The sequence below is a fragment of the Balaenoptera physalus genome (assembly GCF_965194825.1).
Source record: "Balaenoptera physalus genome assembly, chromosome: 15".
Lineage (NCBI taxonomy): Eukaryota > Metazoa > Chordata > Mammalia > Artiodactyla > Balaenopteridae > Balaenoptera > Balaenoptera physalus.
In genome coordinates this window covers 16,415,016-16,433,582 of record NC_138894.1, presented here as the reverse complement: position 1 = coordinate 16,433,582, position 18,567 = coordinate 16,415,016, and the positions used below count along the sequence as shown (strand labels likewise).

The 18,567-nt window shown below is 42.1% G+C and overlaps 1 protein-coding gene across 8 annotated transcripts in view; it reads right to left on the bottom strand.

Annotated features, from left to right (window-relative positions):
* Window positions 1-3,567: 3,567 nt before the first annotated feature.
* Window positions 3,568-18,567, bottom strand: part of IMMT (inner membrane mitochondrial protein) — a 48,830-nt gene continuing 33,830 nt past the window's right edge. For 4 of the 8 annotated variants that reach the window (XM_082426791.1, XM_082426794.1, XM_082426795.1 and 1 more), the window contains exons 9-15: window positions 16,626-16,761; window positions 15,964-16,093; window positions 11,698-11,712; window positions 10,150-10,373; window positions 6,642-6,773; window positions 5,530-5,659; window positions 3,568-4,512 (exon numbers count right to left, since the gene is read on the bottom strand). In XM_082426791.1, the coding sequence (XP_082282917.1) occupies window positions 3,899-4,512; window positions 5,530-5,659; window positions 6,642-6,773; window positions 10,150-10,373; window positions 11,698-11,712; window positions 15,964-16,093; window positions 16,626-16,761 (1,381 nt within the window). In that variant the 3' untranslated portion in view covers window positions 3,568-3,898. Of the gene's footprint in view, window positions 4,513-5,529; window positions 5,660-6,641; window positions 6,774-10,149; window positions 10,374-11,697; window positions 11,713-15,948; window positions 16,094-16,625; window positions 16,762-18,567 lie in introns of all 8 variants that reach the window. The other 4 variants (XR_014254060.1, XR_014254061.1, XM_082426796.1 and 1 more) reach the window with 2 other exon arrangements.

Genomic DNA, 18,567 nt, shown 5'->3' with positions numbered 1-18,567 from the left:
CTGCAGGGTTTGAAATCAATTTTTGCAGATGATGACTAGAATATTTTAATGAAATGGATTAGAAAATTAAGTACATTGCATACGTTAAAGTTTCGTGACATTTTTATAGCACCACAGATGTATGCATAATGATAAACACGTATAAGTGTACCTGATGGTGATGTAAATTATTTTACTGCTGGTAAAAGGACGTGCTGTGAGACAGCAGTCACCAGGAGTGTGGATGGGCAGGGCAAGGTTTACAGAATCACTTAGATTAGATCTCAGTGGTAGAGTGGCAACTTACCCGAGAAATGGGCATATTTTATTCGGTTGATTAAGGCAGTGTGCTAGGACATGGAGTGAGCAAATGTAAGGTACACAAAGGGGGGGTGAAGGAGTCTCCAGCCTGGCCCAGGAAGGAGCCTAACCTGTAGAAGAATGTTGTCTAGGGCCTTTCCTGGACAAAGAAACCATCATCCATATGATCACCTTCAACGTCAAGATATTGTCCTTGGGCTTCCCTGGTGGCGCAGTGGTTAAGAACCCGTCTGCCAGTGCAGGGGACACGGGTTCAAGCCCTGGTCCGGGAAGATCCCACATGCTGCCGAGCAACTCAGCCCGTGTGCCACAAGTACTGAGCCTGCACACCACAACTACTGAAGCCCGTGCGCCTAGAGCCCATGCTCCACAACAAGAAGCCACCACAATGAGAAGCCCCCGCTCGCCGCAGCTAGAGAAAGCCCGCGCACAGCAACGAAGACCCAACACAGCCAAAAATCAGTAAGTAAAATAAATTTATTAAAAAAAAAAAAGTTGTCTAGCTGACCTGCATAGCTGTGGACTTTATAGAAGATTTTAGAAGGAACACTGGAGATCAAACCCAAGTTTACAGAGCTCAGCAAGACTTTACTCTTGAAAACTCAGAACGTCCAAGAGAAGTGAAGGTCACGATAGAATTCATCCCCAGGAAAACCTAAGCTTTGCCGATACCAGCGCCATCTGTTCCCATGACAGCAGCGCCTTTGCTGGCTTGTGCCCCACAGTCCCTCCAGAGCCCCTTCCTCTTTCTTCCTGAGACCCCAGGGCAGTGTCCATACAGCTAACCCGGACCAAGCAGTGAAACCGTGTCACCACCCCATGTGGAAAAGGGTGGCGTGGCCAGGCAAAGCCCCTCCTCCTCAACGCTCCCTCTGCTTTCTCAGACCCCCCAGCCCCTGAATGCATCCACAGGGAGGAAACCAGGGGAGCTGAGCCGAGCCCTGGTTCAGGTAAATGGTGCCCACTGGACCTGATGAGTGATTTGCCTGAAATGTAATCACTTTTTATTTCCCGTTTATGTTAAATTATCTGTTCTTCTGCACTGAGTTCAAATTACTTTAAAAGTTTAAATTACAACTAATTTGGGACTTGGAGACTGCTTTTATGCAGAACCTGTTAAGAAAGCAGAGGGTTTAAGTCAATACTCAGGAATACAGAAGTACTGTGCCTTAAAAAAAAGAGACTGCCTAAGTTTATATTTTCCTTCTTGATTGATTTAGAAACTTTAAACATTAAGGCAAAGATCAGAGTTTTAATGATTCCACCTCCTTGAAAGTAGAACTGAGAACGCACGTAAAGGCTCTTTAGGCCCAAGTAAAGGCCCTTTTCACCTAAGGGGTTGCTGAGTGATAGCTCAGGAAGATGTGAATCTTACTGAGCATCAGGAAGAAAAATCAAGGTCTGGACAAGCAGAGTCCCCTTTCAACATCATCTTGTTTCTCAATATGCAATGAGGGTTGGGGAGGTTTGCTAAAGGAATACTAAAATTGAAAGCCAGTGGCTTTTGTTATTTTGATTTAGAGAGTGGAAATAAACCACTCAGTATTGCTTGCTTCCTGTGAGCTCAGATAATCACATCTGAAGGAAGTTATTCCTGGGCTCCTAGAGAAATTTATTTCCTTCTAATCTGTAATGTTTTACACATTTCCTGAGTAAAATAAAAATTATGAACACTTCTAACATGACAAATAAGTTAGTCAGCTTTGCAAGTTAATGTATTCTACAATTTCATGCTATTCCAAAGGGAAGAAAGGCTTAATTTAGAACAGCCTCATTATCTTCTAGGAAAAGCTTAATGGCCCACAGGTGCCGAGAGTACCTCTACCAGCAGAGATTAAGGACATCACACGAAGTGTGTGTTCCAGTCAGAGAAACTAGATGTATTGTGTTGAATTAAGAATCCACTTAGGAGGAACATAAGGACCGTTAATAACGCCAAACGAACCACTGGATCCCCAAATCAAAGGACAACATCAAGTGCCATGCAGACTTGAGTGTAACAATCAGGAGCTGGGATACACCTGCAGAAATATATAGACAACCCTCTTTTTTTTTTTCATGATTTCCAGATACATTGCTCAGATAAAAATGCCTCTTCAATAATCTGTTTATGAACACATAAACCTCAACAAAAAGGACTTACCTGGTGGCGCACTGGTTAGGAATCCACCTGCCAATGCAGGGGACACGGGTTCGAGCCCTGGTCCGGGAAGATCCCACATGCCGCGGAGCAACTAAGCCCATGCACCACAACTACTGAGCCTGCGCTCTAGAGCCCGCGAGCCACTACTGAAGGCCGTACACCTAGAGCCCGTGCTCCACAACAAGAGAAGCCACTGCAATGAGAAGCCTGCACACTGCAACAAAGAGTAGCCCCCACTCGCCCCAACTAGAGAAAAGCCCGCACGCAGCAACGAAAACTCAATGCAGCCAAAAATAAAAGATAAATTTATAAAAAAAAAAAAAAACAACAAAAAATCATGATTTTGAAAAAATATGTTGACAGTAATTTCATGAAGTAAAAAATGAAAGGTAAAAAACACTGGTTAATGTTTATCCAATATGGCAACTGTTCTAATCTTCAGAGAAGTGAACTATGTAAGTAAGTTCTCTGGGTTTTACAGCAATCCAGTTCAAATATACCACAAAATTATTGAATCCCTTTAAGATTCCAGGCTCACCACCCCCACTTCAATGGAGAGATTCACAGTCAACATACCAGAAAAGAGCAAGGTCAACTACCAGTGTTCCAGCACTGGGAGCCATGAACTTTTCTGAGGGCTGTGGAATTAATTTGTGGGTAGAGAAGACACCAACATTTTTCTAATGCCACAGACCAGAACACAGTACATCACAAGTAGAAAGGAGAAGCAATGGTTCCAGAAACTGTTTCATGTATACATTCACATAAGGGTGAGTGCAGGTGTTGGGTCCCAGTATAAAATATAATTTTTCCCTGTGGTAGCAATCGAAGTTTGGGATACACACTATCTCTAGTGCCTTTGAATCACTGGAATGATATATCTCCAATTATAAATATATTGGCATTTTGGCTTATATTTACATCACTCTTGAGGTTGACCAGCAGCAGTCAGTTCACCAGGACCTTCAAAGCCAAGAACAGGCCTAGGGCTTCTGAAACCCAGTTCACAGCCTGGAAACTCTGAGCGCCCAGGAGTTGCTACTTCTAATACTTCTGCTAATCAAGGAAATTTTCCATATACACAACAAACTAGAAATGATACTTTTTGAAAAGGGATAAGCTACTCAGTTTTCAATTTTTGTTTTATTCAGTTTGCTCCAAGGGCAAAACCAATAGTAACAGTGATGGCAAACATTATTTTGGTTGGCTCACAAGCCTGATCAGTAAAACCTGAAAAACAGAAAATGTTACACAAGTTGCAAATAAAGTGCTCCTGGAGTTGACTGACATGACAGCAAGAAGGAATAATATAAATGCAACAGGTGTTAACATTTAGAACAGTACCTGTAACCTGCTCATTTCTAGGCAATTCTGAGACCCTGTTGCAAACCCTTCATGTATTACTGCCGATTTCCTTTGACATGAAATGTGACTTTACCAGGCTCTTCCTGGACCTTACTCTTGCTGCACTTGAGTGGTTCCTATTCCTACGGCGCTGGCGTATGCTGTCAGGATCTCCACTATCTGCTTAGTTTCTAGGGTCATTCGGGCTTCCTTCAGCCAGTCCTGTGCCACTCGTCTGGACTCCCCTTTCAGCTGATTGACAAACTTTGCTGCCAGCTCCAGGTCTCCATGCTCAATGCAATAGGAGGCATATGATAGTAACTTAAATGTGTTTGTGTCCTCGGGGCAGAGCTCTGCTGGTGGCTTCAGCTGCTGAGGTGGGAACAGCAGTAGGGACTGTATGTAGGAGAGGAAGTACTGGTATAAGCTATTCCTGGTCTCATCGATCATGGCTACCCTGTGGGCCAGTTTTTGGATGGCATAGAAACGGACTCTAAGGGTCTCTTCACTGTACACCCCACGGGTCAGGGACTCTGGAGGGAGGGCTGCGCTTAGAGCCTGGGCGAATTCACTATCGGAACAGTTGACTCTGATGGCCTCCACTGCGCTACCCAGGGGAACAGTGGGCAGGTCTGCAGATGCCGTCTTCATGCGGTACTTTAATGCCTCCACCGAGAGCCAGAGCTGGTGGGCTTTTCTGGCCTCCTCTTCAGCAACTGCGTGACCTATTAAAAAAAAAAAAAAAAAAAAAAAAAGGCAAAGACAGACTTCTTTCTCCACCTGACTATGTCCTCATACACACAGAGAACTGGTGCACCTTCCACAGAAGTGGAAGACGGGGCTGGAGAGAGCCTCTTCCAAGCCCATCCCACCACTTATTTATGGTGCGTTCTTTCCTAGCTGGCCTCTTCACACGAGGCAACAAGGCACGACATAATCTGCTGAACACTTGTTTTTACTGTAGCCGTGGAGAAAGCTGGGAGGGTGGATGTGCACAGACGAGTCTCCCTTCTTTCTTCCTGTGACATCTAGGAGAATGCAGGGTATCTAATTCAGATACATTTATCTTTAGAAATGTTTGAGAAAGAAATGTGATATTTAAATTAAGCCAAGACTTACATTAAGGCCATCAGAAACTTTCTACAAAGGAACGGAAGACTACCGGATCTTGAAATTTCATGAGTACTTAGCTTATTGCTATGCTTACCTGACAAAAAAGATTCCATCACATCCCACAGAAACCCATTTTATTAATAGCATCCTCACTGTCAGGGCATTTCCCTTCCAGTGTGGCACATGGAGGCCTCAGCATAACTACCATCCATTTGGTGGGTGGAACCAGCAAATCACCACCTCCAGGTAACCCTCCAACAGCAGAGCCTGGAGGGCGAACATGCAGCACACTGACCTTTTTCTCCACTCAGGGCACGTGAGACACAACCAAAGTGTGTTGGGTAAACCGCCTTGTAAATGGTGATCTCATGCCGGTCACATAAGGAGTAAAACTTCAAGTTACTTAGGTTTAATTTTTAGATCCTTTAAAATTTCTTCTCACAACTCTCTATACTACAAACTTATTAAATCTGGGGCTAATTTTCTAAGAAATGAATAAAATTTATTAGAGGGACTTCGGCATCTTTATTCCCTAATGTCAATGCACGTATACCATTATCCTCATAGCAAGAATTTACCCTGAGAAGTAGGGCTGAATGAAATTAGCTGTAAGAGGCCCGTGTGCTTACTCTGAACAGCCTGTTCGATGCCCCTCAGTCTGGCATAGGCAGTGTTTATATCCAGAGTATAGTTGTCAACTTGCTCTTGACTGAGGCGACGAAACTGTAATTCTTGTTCAGCGAGTTTCTCAGACAGGTCCTGAAATGGTAAACAGTGCACAGAGAAAAGTAATGCTACCTCAGCGCATGTCACTTATCGGGCCACTAAGTCTTCCAGTAACTGCTGCCTCCAAAAGTAAAGAGGGCCTTTAACATCTCAAAACAGGTGTCATGAAACTCCTACATTATGGGTAAGGTTTCAAAAATTTCCTAAAGCTTATATGTGATGGTTCATCTTCTACAAATTTACTGGTGGAACCTAATATTAGAGGAAGAAGACCAGGAGGGGAAGAAAGAAGTCTATTAAAATGAGAAAATGACAACTTTAGAAAATAAAGTAACTCTGTGGCCACCCAGACATTAAATTGTATTCAATATCTTCCACTTTAAGAGTTCACTTTTCTCAAAATACTCATCAAAGAGAATTCAAAGTAATATACCTTTTCATACTGGCATAAATTTCAATTTTCTGGAAGATTTCCTTACTTGGAAAACCTCATTCCCTTCTTGTGAGACAGAATAATAAGTTAATATATTATAAATGACTTGCTGAGTAGAAACTAATTATGATTAACGGTATCCTGATGGTTTGCTGTGGTTTCCAAACTTAACCTCTCCGGGATGTTTCCTCAAATATAAAAATCTCAGAACTACCACATAATCCACAAGAGTTTGTGGAGATAAAGCAGGCAATACATGTGTCAAGTATTATTACCTGCATTCCTGAAACCCCCTGTACCAACCCTCCTTAAAGCTTTGAAGGCTCCAAATGACTAGGACATAAATACAAAACACATCTGATCAGTAACACACAGGTACACCTTTATGTAAAAAGGAGCAGATGTGAAATATACAAAAGTCCCCCTCCAGCAAGGACAGGCACCATTAGAAATCTTTCCCCGTTCTTCCACACTCTCAGACTGAACGACATGGAGCACATTAGAAGGAAAGCAGAGACTGTTTATAACGTAAAGGGGAAAAGGAGGTTGAAGGGGAGACGATGCTTTACGACAGGTCCTCACCTGCTCAAACTCGTATTTCAGTTCCTGTTCTTGGACCCTGAGGACATCTCGTAAGTGATCGGTGTGGGCAGCAGCCTGCCGGCGAAGCTGGGTTCTCATTTCGTTCTCCATGGCATCTCTAACTTCCTCCACCTGTGAAGCCAAGTACAGTAATGAGGAATTCTCAGTTCTCCACGCACGCTTTTAGCAAGAGAGAAAGACCAGTAACCACGATGATGGCAGCTTCCACGTCCAGAACCCCTCACGATGAACCGTGCATGGGAACACATTCTTATTTCGAGTTCTCATATGAGTCAGAAAGCTGAATGTTGGAAGGTGACTCAAACGAGGTCGCATGGCTGTGGCGAAATCAGATTTCAAACAGGGGTCTCTCTAACCCCCAGACTTGAGTTTCTTCCATATCACCAGGCTGCCTCCTGTACAAAGCAAACACTCATTTCCTGCATCACATACTCCCCTGAGAATCAAGAAATCCGAGACCACAGAACTAACTACAAAGACTTGGGATCAAACACAGCTTCACCGCAACCATCTGTGTGACCTTAGGGAAATTATTCATCTTCTAAGTCTCCATTTTCTTGTCTGTGAATAATAAGGCCTACCATGCAGAACTGTTAAGAAAAGTAACAAGTATCTGACAGTTACTCAACACAGTTTCTGTCAACAAAGAAAGCTCCTCTGAAACTGCTTATTTTAATATGAATTTAGATTCAACACAGGCCAAATCAAGCCAAAACTATGAAAAGCCTATAATGTCTGGCCTAACAATTAGCCGTGTGTCATATTACAAATTATTTAATACTAATTACCTGGAAATCATAACTTCCTTTTTCTCAGAAACAATATAGTTAATAAATGAATCCATTCAGTCAGTGCATAAATATTTATGAAGTGCCAGCCCTGTGCCAGGCAGTGCCTACTATAAGCTTGGATGCCGTGGTGCTCAAGGCAGACAAACTTCTCGCTCTTTTGCAGTATACATTTCAAGAGAGGAATCAGTGATAGGCAAAATGGACATCTCAGACTGTGGTACTTGTTTTTAAGAAAATAAATAGGGCAATATGAGAGAAAGTAATACAGAGACTCTACTTTAGATTGAAGGGAACAGGACAGGGCTACCCCAGGGCAAAAGATGTAGTCAAGGCACCAAAACGACAACAAAAAAACCCAAGGTACCTGGTACATTAGGGAAATAAGGGAAGTAAGGGAAGCCTGGCTCACAGCAAACAGGAATGAGATCAAGGGGCTTCTTTGGTATAAGTTAAGAATTTGGATTTTATATTAAATACAGTCGGCAGTCAGTGGAGAATTTTCAGCAGCATAGTGTCTGATGAGAATACATTTTATAAGGACCACTTGCCTGTGTAAATAGACATAGAAAGATGGGTATGCAAACAGGGACCCTGTTAAGATGATACTCTGAACTAAGGTGGTGGTGACTGAAAGAGAGAAAAGTGGAGCATTTAGGGATTTATTCTGAATGCAGAGCTGGTAGACTCTGTCAATGGTCTGGATGCAAAAACTGATGGAGGAACAACTGAGCATGATTTCTAGCTTGATCAACTGAGTGGATGGAGGTTTATTTAGAGAGAAACAGCTGAGGGGCTGGGAGACAGTCTGGAGAGAATCAAGAAATTTGTTTTGGGGCTTCCCTGGTGGTGCAGTGGTTGAGAGTCCGCCTGCCAATGCGGGGGACACGGGTTCGAGCCCTGGTCTGGGAAGATCCCACATGCCACGGAGCGACTAGGCCCGTGAGCCACAACTACTGAGCCTGCGCGTCTGGAGCCTGTGCTCCGCAACAAGAGAGGCCACGACAGTGAGAGGCCCGCGCACAGCAATGAAGAGTGACCCCCGCTTGCCGCAACTAGAGAAAGCCCTCGCACAGAAACAAAGACCCAACACGGCCAAAAATAAATAAATAAATAAATAAATAAATTTATAAAAAAAAAAAAGAAATTTGTTTTGAACATGTTGAGTTTGAAATGACTACTGAAAATCCAGCTGAAGACATCAAGTCAGCTGCTGGACAGCCCTTGAAGCCAAGGCAGAGGTCAGAGCCAGCAGTATAAGTGTCAGTAATAGACGGTATTTAAACTTCAAGGCCACAGGACTAGCGAAGAGCACCTGGAGGCAGCTTAGATGGATAAAAGGTTTCAGAACAATGCCAGTGCACGCCGGTATTTGAGAGGCTGAGCAAAGGAAGCCAAGGAGCGTCAGCAAGGCGGGGGAAAGGCCAGCAAGTGTGGGGTCTGGCAGCCTAGGGAAGAAAGAGCTTCAGGGAGGAGGAAGTGGACTTCCCTGGTGGTGCAGTGGTTAGGAATCCGCCTGCCAGTGCAGGGGACATGGGTTCAATCCCTGGTCCGGGAAGATCCCACATGCCGTGGAGAACTAAACCCGTGCGCCACAACTACTGAGCCCGTGTGCCTAGAGCCCATGCTCCGCAACAAGAGAAGCCGCCACAATGAGAAGCCCGCGCACCACAACGAAGACCCAACGCAACCAAAAATAAATAAATTAATTAATTTTTTTAAAAAAGGAGGAGGGGGGCTTCCCTGGTGGCGCAGTGGTTAAGAATCTGCCTGCCAATGCAGGGGACACGGGTTCGAGCCCTGGTCTGGGAAGATCCCACATGCCACGGAGCAACTAAGCCCGTGAGCCACAACTACTGAGCCTGCGCGTCTGGAACTTGTGCTCCACAACGGGAGAGGCCGCAACAGTAAGAGGCCTGCGCACTGCGATGAAGAGTGGCCCCTGCTCGCCGCAACTGGAGAAAGCCCGAAAGCCCTCACACAGAAACGAAGACCCAACACAGCCAAAAGTAAATAAATAAATTAATTAATTAAAAAAAAAAAAAAAAAGGAGGAGGGAATGGTCAACTGTGCAGCTGAGAAAACCCGAAGGTAGGATGAGTAGTCAGGTTCCCAAATCAGCCTGTAGACACCTATTTAATACATGATGTGCTCAGACAGAAGACTACAGCTATTTCATCCATGCTTCACCACTAACTACTTAGAAACGCTTGCAGAGAGGGGCGTCCCTAGCGGTCCAGCGGTTGGGGCTCAGCACTTCCACTGCAGGGGGCGCGGGTTCAATTCCTGGTCAGGGAACTAGATCCTGCAGGCCATGTGTTGCAGCCAAAAACAACCCAAATAAACAAACAAAGAAACAAAAAAAACACTTGAGAAAAATATACTCGGAATCCAACAGACTCTTTCAGCACTGCTTAAGGGGACAGAGGCTCCACTGGGAAAAGGCAAGCTAGATAATCCTGGATGCCAGCAGCTCGTTACTTTCTGACACTCCTGCATCAGCTCAACATAAAGGCTCTCTGCTAGACCAATCCTTCCCTAGAAGTTCTGACTAGAACAAGGGCCAAAGTTCCATTCAAGAGGGGGGTCGGCCTGAACTTACAGCTAGTATTTTAAAGTCAGTGACTGCTGGTATTACCTCTAGAAGCAAACAAGGTAGATTCACTTTAAACATTAGGCAGTTTTGCTCATTTCTTTACCTTTCTGTCCTGTTCAGCCTGTATCTCACTTCTATGATGTTCTAATGCTTTTGCCACTGCAGAGTCAAACGCCCGCTTTTCCTCCAGCTTCTGTTTCTCCAAGGCTAAGGCAATGTGCTGCTTCTCCGTGGCTTTCTGTTCGGCCAGCGCTTTGTTCAGCTGGTCGATGCGGCGATGCGCGTGAGCAATCAGGGAGTTTAGGTCGTCGGCGGACAGCCTGTCAGCTAAACAAAACCACGTGAAAATGTTAATGATGTCACCAAAATCATACACCTACAAGGTAACTTGCCTCAACTGACTGTAATGTAAACAGCTAGGAAGAAAAGCCAAGAGGAGCTGACATTTAAAAAGAGATGTAGAGGCTGCCGTGTAATCAGAAATGCACAGCTCACGGCCAGCAACTAAGCATTTTCAATCCCAAGCAAAATAATTCAGGGAGGCCTCCAAGTACAGAATCAGTTTTTTTCCAGGAACCCAAATTAGTAGTACTTCCAATCTGAACTGATTATAAATTGGCTTTGTAACTCACCGTAATTTTGCCTCTAAGGACAAAGCTTACAAACACAAAGCTTACAAATGTACTCACTTCTCCATTTTCTGTTAAAACTTGAATCAAATCCAAATTCTCTCAGACTTTTCCCTAATAAGAGTTTTCTACTTTTTCTGACACAGATAATATTATCCAGGACGGTGACCTGCAGCCAGAGCTGTCCATCAGAATCACTTGCAGAGCTTTTAAAAATGATCATACCCAAAGAGTCTGGTTCTGATGGGTTTTTTTTCTTTCCCCAATCTCACACTCCAGAAGTATTCTGATATATTACCACAGGTTAAGAATTATGGCTCTAACAGCAAAATAAAGAATATGGGAAATACTATGATAAACAACTCAATTCCACAATATGTAGATTGAAAAGCAAAAAACGAAGTGAGGATGAGAGATTTTTGACCAAATTCACCATGTGTAGCTCCTTTGGATACTGATTTGAACAAAACAACTAAAAAAACTCATTCTATAAAGTGATTAGGGATATTTGAACACTTAAGAGATATCTTTGATGACATGAAGGAATTACTGTTGACTGGGACAATGGTATGGTGATCACATTTTTTAAAAAACACACTGAAAGTTTTTACAAGCTGAAGAATATATTGTTTGGGATCTGCTTCAACATAAGTTGGGGGAATAAATGAGACAAAACCAGCCATGTGTTGGTAACTGCTAAAGTTGGGTGATGGGTAAACAGGAGTTCATTATAGTTTTCTTACTTATTAATGTTTCAAATTTTACAAAATAAAAACTTAAAAATGTATATACATATATATCTATCACATCTACAGGTTTCCAATCACATAGTGAAAACATTTTTGTTCCTGAGAGCACACGGATGACAAAAATACACAAATCAGATTTATCACATGCAACATAATTCTACTTTAGATTAATTTAGATGGTTTAGTATAAGAACCATAGGCAAAACAAAAAACTTGAGTCTTCTAAGACTCAAAACAGAAGGCTTTAAACATAAAATACACATAATTACTCACCTAGGTCAGAAATACCTACAAAGAAAAAGAATAAGTTTGAAAAAAAGTAAGTACATGTTTCAGTTATTAATCATTAAGTAGGAATATCCAAAAGAAAGCAAGAAGGAACCAGAAGCTAGTAGTAGAAAAAGCATACTTTAGTACTGCAAAGCAAAATTTTTTAAAGGATCAGAAAACATTACATAAATCAAGGTAAATTCTAACATTTCAGAAAATAAGAGAGTCAATGATATTAAAGTAGTCTTGGTTTCCGGGGACTCATCTCTAACTGCTTTTGTAAAGCAATCAACTTAGTTTTTATATGGAAACTACAATTCTCGTTTATCCCGTCTGCATTAGTTCGTAGACTATTTCACAAAGTCACAGTCCTGACTGTGTTCTCAATACCACGCCTCTCCTAACATTGCAAATACTTAAGAAATTAATTTTTCTTCTTTGGAAATGTGAAAACAGTGAACTCACATTAAATTTGTGCTTAATGTGTGCAAATTAAACTAAGAACTACGACTGCCTGACGTGGCGGTAAGGAAAAAAAAATAACATTCTGAAGAGTTTGGATGGTGTACCCCACCACGATCTCAAGTACCACTGCGTGAACACCTGACAGGAGGGGACCCGCAGACAGTCTCCTGCCTCTCGGAATAAGCTTCTTAACATCCTGGGTATGACCCTTGGATTCAACAAGTTCAAAGACAAGTATTTTTCATCCAAAATGGCTCTAAAAGTTCAACTACTTAATCTGGTATTCAACCAAAGACACAGGGATCTGTCCCAATGCTGCAGGAAAAACCGGCAAAAGATGGACAAGGTTAGGAGATAATAGGTCAGTCTGAACATGGCACGTAAGTATGGCTATATATACTAGCCTACTAGCAATAAAGGAAATGTCCCTCGGGAATACTGACAACCTACAAATTGCACCTCATCCTCTCATCCTGGCAACACCCATGTGCACACTTCCTCCTCCCACAGTGGTATCCACTATCTGAATATAGTGTTTATCATTCATTTTGTTATACTTCACATATGCATGCATTCTTAAACAATATATAGTTTCATTTTACATGTTCTTAAGCTTCATGTAAGCGGTATCCTATTTTACATATTCTTCTGCAACTTTTTGCTTCTCCTTAACATTTATGTTCAAGAGAAATGGTCTAGGTCATTCATTTGCACTGCCATACGTGTGGTATTTAACTGTCTCTGATTTTTCTGCTCTTACAAACAGTGCTGCTATAAACATTTTAATGAATCTTCCTGAGCACCTGTGTGAGTCTTCCTGAGCTCATACCTAGGAACTGAACTGTTGGATCAGGAGTATATACATCGTCAACTTCACTAGATACAAGTTATGGTTCAACAAACCAATTGCTGGGAATTCCCTGGCAGTCCAGTGGTTAGGACTCGGCGCTTTCACTGACAGGGGCCTGGATTCGATCCCTGGTTGGGGAGCTAAGATCCCACAAGACACACCGGTGTAGCCAAAAACAAAACAAAACAATTGGTGAATGATCACTTCTAAGTCTCTTTCCTATTCCTCATTTTCAGTGCCCTTGGCATACACACTGGGTGACCCATATCACTTCACCCTCAGATTACTGCAGCAGCTATAAATAGCTTCCTTACCCTGAGGCATCCCTCCCTACATCAAACTCACCCTCAAGCTCATAAAAATCAATTTTCCTACTTATTATAATCACATCATTCCTCTTCTCAAAAGCTCAAAAGGGGGTCCTGTGCTGCCAATACGAATCAATCAGCCAGAGAACAGTGAGGCTAGTAGGTAAGAATGAGATCCTGGCCCTAGCCCCAAACGTGGACAAACTACTTAAGCCCTCTGTGTCTCAGTTTTCTCATCTATAAAACGGGCATAATAATAAAACTTACCTCAAAGGACTGTTATGAACTTTAAAAAAGTTACTACATGTGAAGCACTCAGAACACAGTGCTAGACATAACATAATGCTCAACAATGTTAGCTAAATATTGTTATGTTTGCCACTGTGCTCAGCTATGGAGAACACAGAAAAAGTACTAGACAGATGAGTATCACCAGGATACTTATAACTTAGGGAAATAAGACTAATAAGAGAAAAATAACTGGTAACACAAATCAGTACTAATGAGCTTAGTATAGGTCTTAAAAGCAAGAACATACACTGAGGGCTGAGGTAATCATGGAATAAGTCACTATCTCCCGAGGGACACAAGAAATCAGCAGCATTGGCAGGAAAACTCTGCAGCTGTAGGCATGGCTGGAAGGGAAAAACTTCAGCAGGTGCCATTTGTACCTTTCAATCTATTTTAAAAATAAGAAATTAAATGGAGGTTGCCTTCCTCCCTCTAAAAAATAATCCAAAGATTACACTGCAGAGGATTTTCCCTTTCTATATGATACGCTTCTTTAATGCTGGGTTTCTCAGCCTTGGTACTACTGACATCCTGGGCCAGGTAATTATTAGTTGGAGGGGCTGTTCTGTGCACCGCAGGATGCTGAGCAGCACCTCTGGCCTCTACCCCCCCAACGTGACAAGTCTGTCTCCAGACATCGCCAAATATTCTCTGGGGGCAAAAATGCCCTGAGCTGAGAACACCTGCTTTAATGTTTTCATGCTTTACAATGGGCATTTTTTAAATCAGCCAAAAAAAAAATTTTTATTTTTTATTTTATTTTTTTTATCTTGGCCGCACCACACAGCCTGCAGGATCTTAGTTCCCTGACCAGGGATGGAACCTGCACCCTTGGCAGTGAAAACACGGAGTCCTAACCACAGGACCACCAAGGAATTCCCCCCGACCCAGGCCCCCAAATTTTTTAAGCTAAAAACTTCACAGGCTGGCATGGAAAAATGAGTAGGATTTAGCCTGGGAAGACCAAAGACAAGTATTTTAGATGAGAGAATGCAAATTTCTAGGGATGGCACTCATAACTAACTCTCCATAGGCAAAGCCTGACCTGCCCTTTCAGTCTTATTTAATTTACTGCAGCCAACCTCGACTCCCTACTGTCTACCAACGTCAGGTTTAAGCCAAGGAGCTTACATCCAATGGACAGAGATACACACACAACAAACAAAAACCAGTGAGTAAGTACTTCAGAAGGATTAAAAAAAAGGTAACGTGGTAGAGTGACTTGTGGAGGAGGATGTCTCTGGGATAATAACATCTGTCTCAGTTGTAACCTCAATGAAGCCCAGCCCTTGGAAAATTCTGGTGAGGGAAATGGTACAGCTGTGGCCTAAGGGAGCCTGCTCAAGGACACACTGTCCCCTCTGCTGCTACTCAGTTTAAACAAGTTTAACCAACAATGTTCAAATAAGACTGACTCACTGTTCCCACACTGAACTTTGCGTGCTTCTCCATTTAATCCTCTCTTACAAATCCTGCTTTTATTTTTTGCTTTGACAAGAATCTGGTATCTATCTCCCTCTTAAGTGAGTCAACTACATTAAAAAAACTAACTACATATCTGAGTTAATAACAGCCTTGACTCTACTTCTTGCCATGACATCTCCTTGGTTGGCTATGACGCTGTTAAAATTCCTGCACTGTCTTTATTACCTGAGCTCCTTAGACCAGCCACGGTTCTGTGATGCAGCCTTGACACCTTCACCCCAGAGAAGTCTATAATGCCAGGTCTTCAGGTGCTACCTGATGATCAGTTTCTAACAGACACTGGCATTTAGGAAGTACTGTTTTGATTTTGTTGAGACTGGTAATCTCTGTGATTCTTACTATTCTCACAGAGCTTCAAGGAAATGTGACTATTCCCTGCAGTTACAACGTGTAATTGTTGAGCCATCAAAGTTCCATGCAGTCTGAGCTATTTGCAAGTTGAAGGCCACACAGCAGATTTCCTTTTCACCCAGCACCCCTGGGTGAGTTCTCAACCACAGTGTTGTCACAGAGCAGTCATAAGGTGTGCCTTAAGTAATTCATTATGAATATTTTTAAAGTAACAAAGGTTTTGAATAATTTTACATATATATAATATGTTAATAGAATCAAGGTTATGTCACTTCACTCACTTAGATTCCAAATTACACTGGCTGGAACTTGTGTCCACCATGGCTAAACCAGGTGTGTCACCTGTCACAGGTGTGACTGAAATAAAATGTTGAAAACACGATACTGCATATCAGATGAGATATGCATGCCAGAGGGGTTTAGACTAGAGAATGGAGCTGAAGCAAGTTTAGATCAGTTGATCACTCGTTAAAAAAAAAAACACAAAAGGGAAAGTACCAACACTTCAGGTGTACTTACTCATCCCTTTCCACCCTGGCAAGACTTCCGGAGTAATACTGTCCAGTTCTCGTTTAAAGTCATCCCGGGCTTGGACTACCAGCTCATGATACTGAGACACAACCTTAGCCTCAGACTGAGCTGCTTTAACCTGAACAGATACAAGGGGTATGTGGTTAAAGTGAACAAAAAGTACCATAAACATTCCAGAATATTCTAAGTCATATTCATTTATTTATTTACATTTGGTTGTGAATATATAAGCAATATATAGAAAGAAATCTCAAGCTCAGAAAAAGGAATGTAAGTCTTGTCTTTGTTTCCTTCTAATTCTATTCAAATGCCATGGACAGGCTCTGTCCCATCTCACTGTGCCCCTGTCCCTCTTTCTCTGGGTCACGGGAAATTACCCATACACATCACAAATGCAGACTTGTGAAATTTCCATAAGTGGTAATGACCACGAGCAAATATTTACCTATTATAAAAAGTACCAACAATACTGAAGAATCCACTTCGTGTCCAAAGCAAGTTTTAAAATTAGTTACAACTAATATTCTTTTCAAGGGAAAAGAGAGAAAGATGATAGGAATCTTACTACTTTCCAGAATTCTTAAAAATCCTTTGACAAAACAATTACATTTAAAAATAAAAAGTACTTGTACAAGATCTAAGAAACACACCTTTTGGACCACATTATCCAGATCAACTATCATGTTGTGAAGTTTCCCCTCTGCAGCAGTTATATAAGATTTGGCCCCAGCAACCTCTTCTTTCTTTGCATCTTCAATTACACTTTTCATCTTCTCTAACTCTTCTCTGGAAACCAATAAAACAAAACAAAGGTTTAGTATTAGTCCTCATCAACTTTTTTAAAGAATATGACAAACAATTGTTAAGTCTATGAAAAATTTAATTTGGAAAAAACTACTCAATGCTTTTTCAGTCAACAGGCAGAGAACCTTTCCTCACCAACAACTGAAAACACCTTGGTGAGAAGCTAGATTTATAGAGTGAACCAGACGAGTAGCATGGTGTACAGGAAAACACATAGGCTTCAGAACCAGAGAGACTTGGATTCAGCTCCCAGACCAGCCTCTCCTTTGCTGCTCACGCTTATATAGGGAGTAGAGGTAATTCATGCCAAGTACCTTGCACAGTGCCTGCTACATCAGGAGCACTCAATAAATGGCAGCTTTTGCAAGGATTAGGTTGACTCCCCTGCCAATGAGAGCTTGAGGAAGGCAAAGGCAAGGGAGGAGGCCCAAGAGCTCACTAAGCAAACAGCTGGGTCTTCAGGAGCCCTCACGATTCAGGCTGGATGGACTATGGTCTACCCAACCACAGAACACAGAACTCAGAGCCCTGACTCATGGTCGACTGATGTGAGCATAATGCCTTCAATCTCCTAAAAGATATGCTGGCTTTATTAGAAGGCTTCTCTTTCTCTAAATATTTTGTTAAGAAGACAGCAAAAATTTGAATGACAAATATTGATTGGGTGGGCCAAAAGGTTTGTTCGGGTTTTTCTGTAAGATGGCTTTAGTAGCACTTAAACAATTTCGTTAGATTGTATGTGACAGCTGTCATATCAGCACGCATTTAAAAAAAGAATTATCAAAATTGGTGAATTTTTGTGTGGCCATTTTAATATTGAAGGTGGAAGAAAAAAGCAACATTTTCGGCATATTACACTTTATTTCAAGAAAGGCAAAAACGCAACTGAAACGCACAAAAAGATTTGTGCAATGTATGGAGAAGGTGCTGTGACTGATCGAACGTGTCAAAAGTGGTTTGCGAAGTTTCGTGCTGGAGATTTCTTGCTGGACACTGCTCCATGGTCGGGTAGACCAGTTGAAGTCGATAGCGATCAAATCGAAACAATAATTGAGAACAATCTATGTTACACCACATGGGAGATAGCCGACATACTCAAAATATCCAAATCAAGTGCTGAAAATCATTTGCCCCAGCCTGGTTATGTGAATCGCTTTGGTGTTTGTGTTCCACGAAAGTTAAGCGGAAAAAAACCTTCTTGACCATATTTCCACCTGTGATTCTCTACTGAAATGTAATGAAAACATTCCATTTTTAAAACAAATTTGTGATGGGCAATGAAAAGTGGATACTGTACAATAATGTGGAATGGAAGAGATTGTGGGGCAAGCGAAATACACCACCAACAACCACACCAAAGGCCGGTCTTCATCCAAAGAAGGTCATGTGTTTATGGTGGGACTGGAAGGGAGTCTTCTATTATGAGCTCCTTCCGGAAAACCAAACGATTAATTTCAACAAGTACTGCTGCCAATCAGACCAACTGAAAGTGGCACTTGACGAAAAGCGTCCAGAATTAGTCAACAGAAAACACGTAATCTTCCATCAGGATAACGCAAGACTGCATGTTTGATGCCCAGGCAAAAACTGTTACAGCTTGGCTGGGAAGTTCTGATTCATCCACTGTATTCACCACACATTGATTGCACCTTCGGATTTTCATTTATTTTGGTCTTTACGTAATTCTTTTAATGGAAAAAATTTCAATTCCTGGGAAGACTGTAAAAGGCACCTGGAACAGTTCTTTGCTCAAAAAGATAAAAAGTTTTGGGAAGATGGAATTATGAA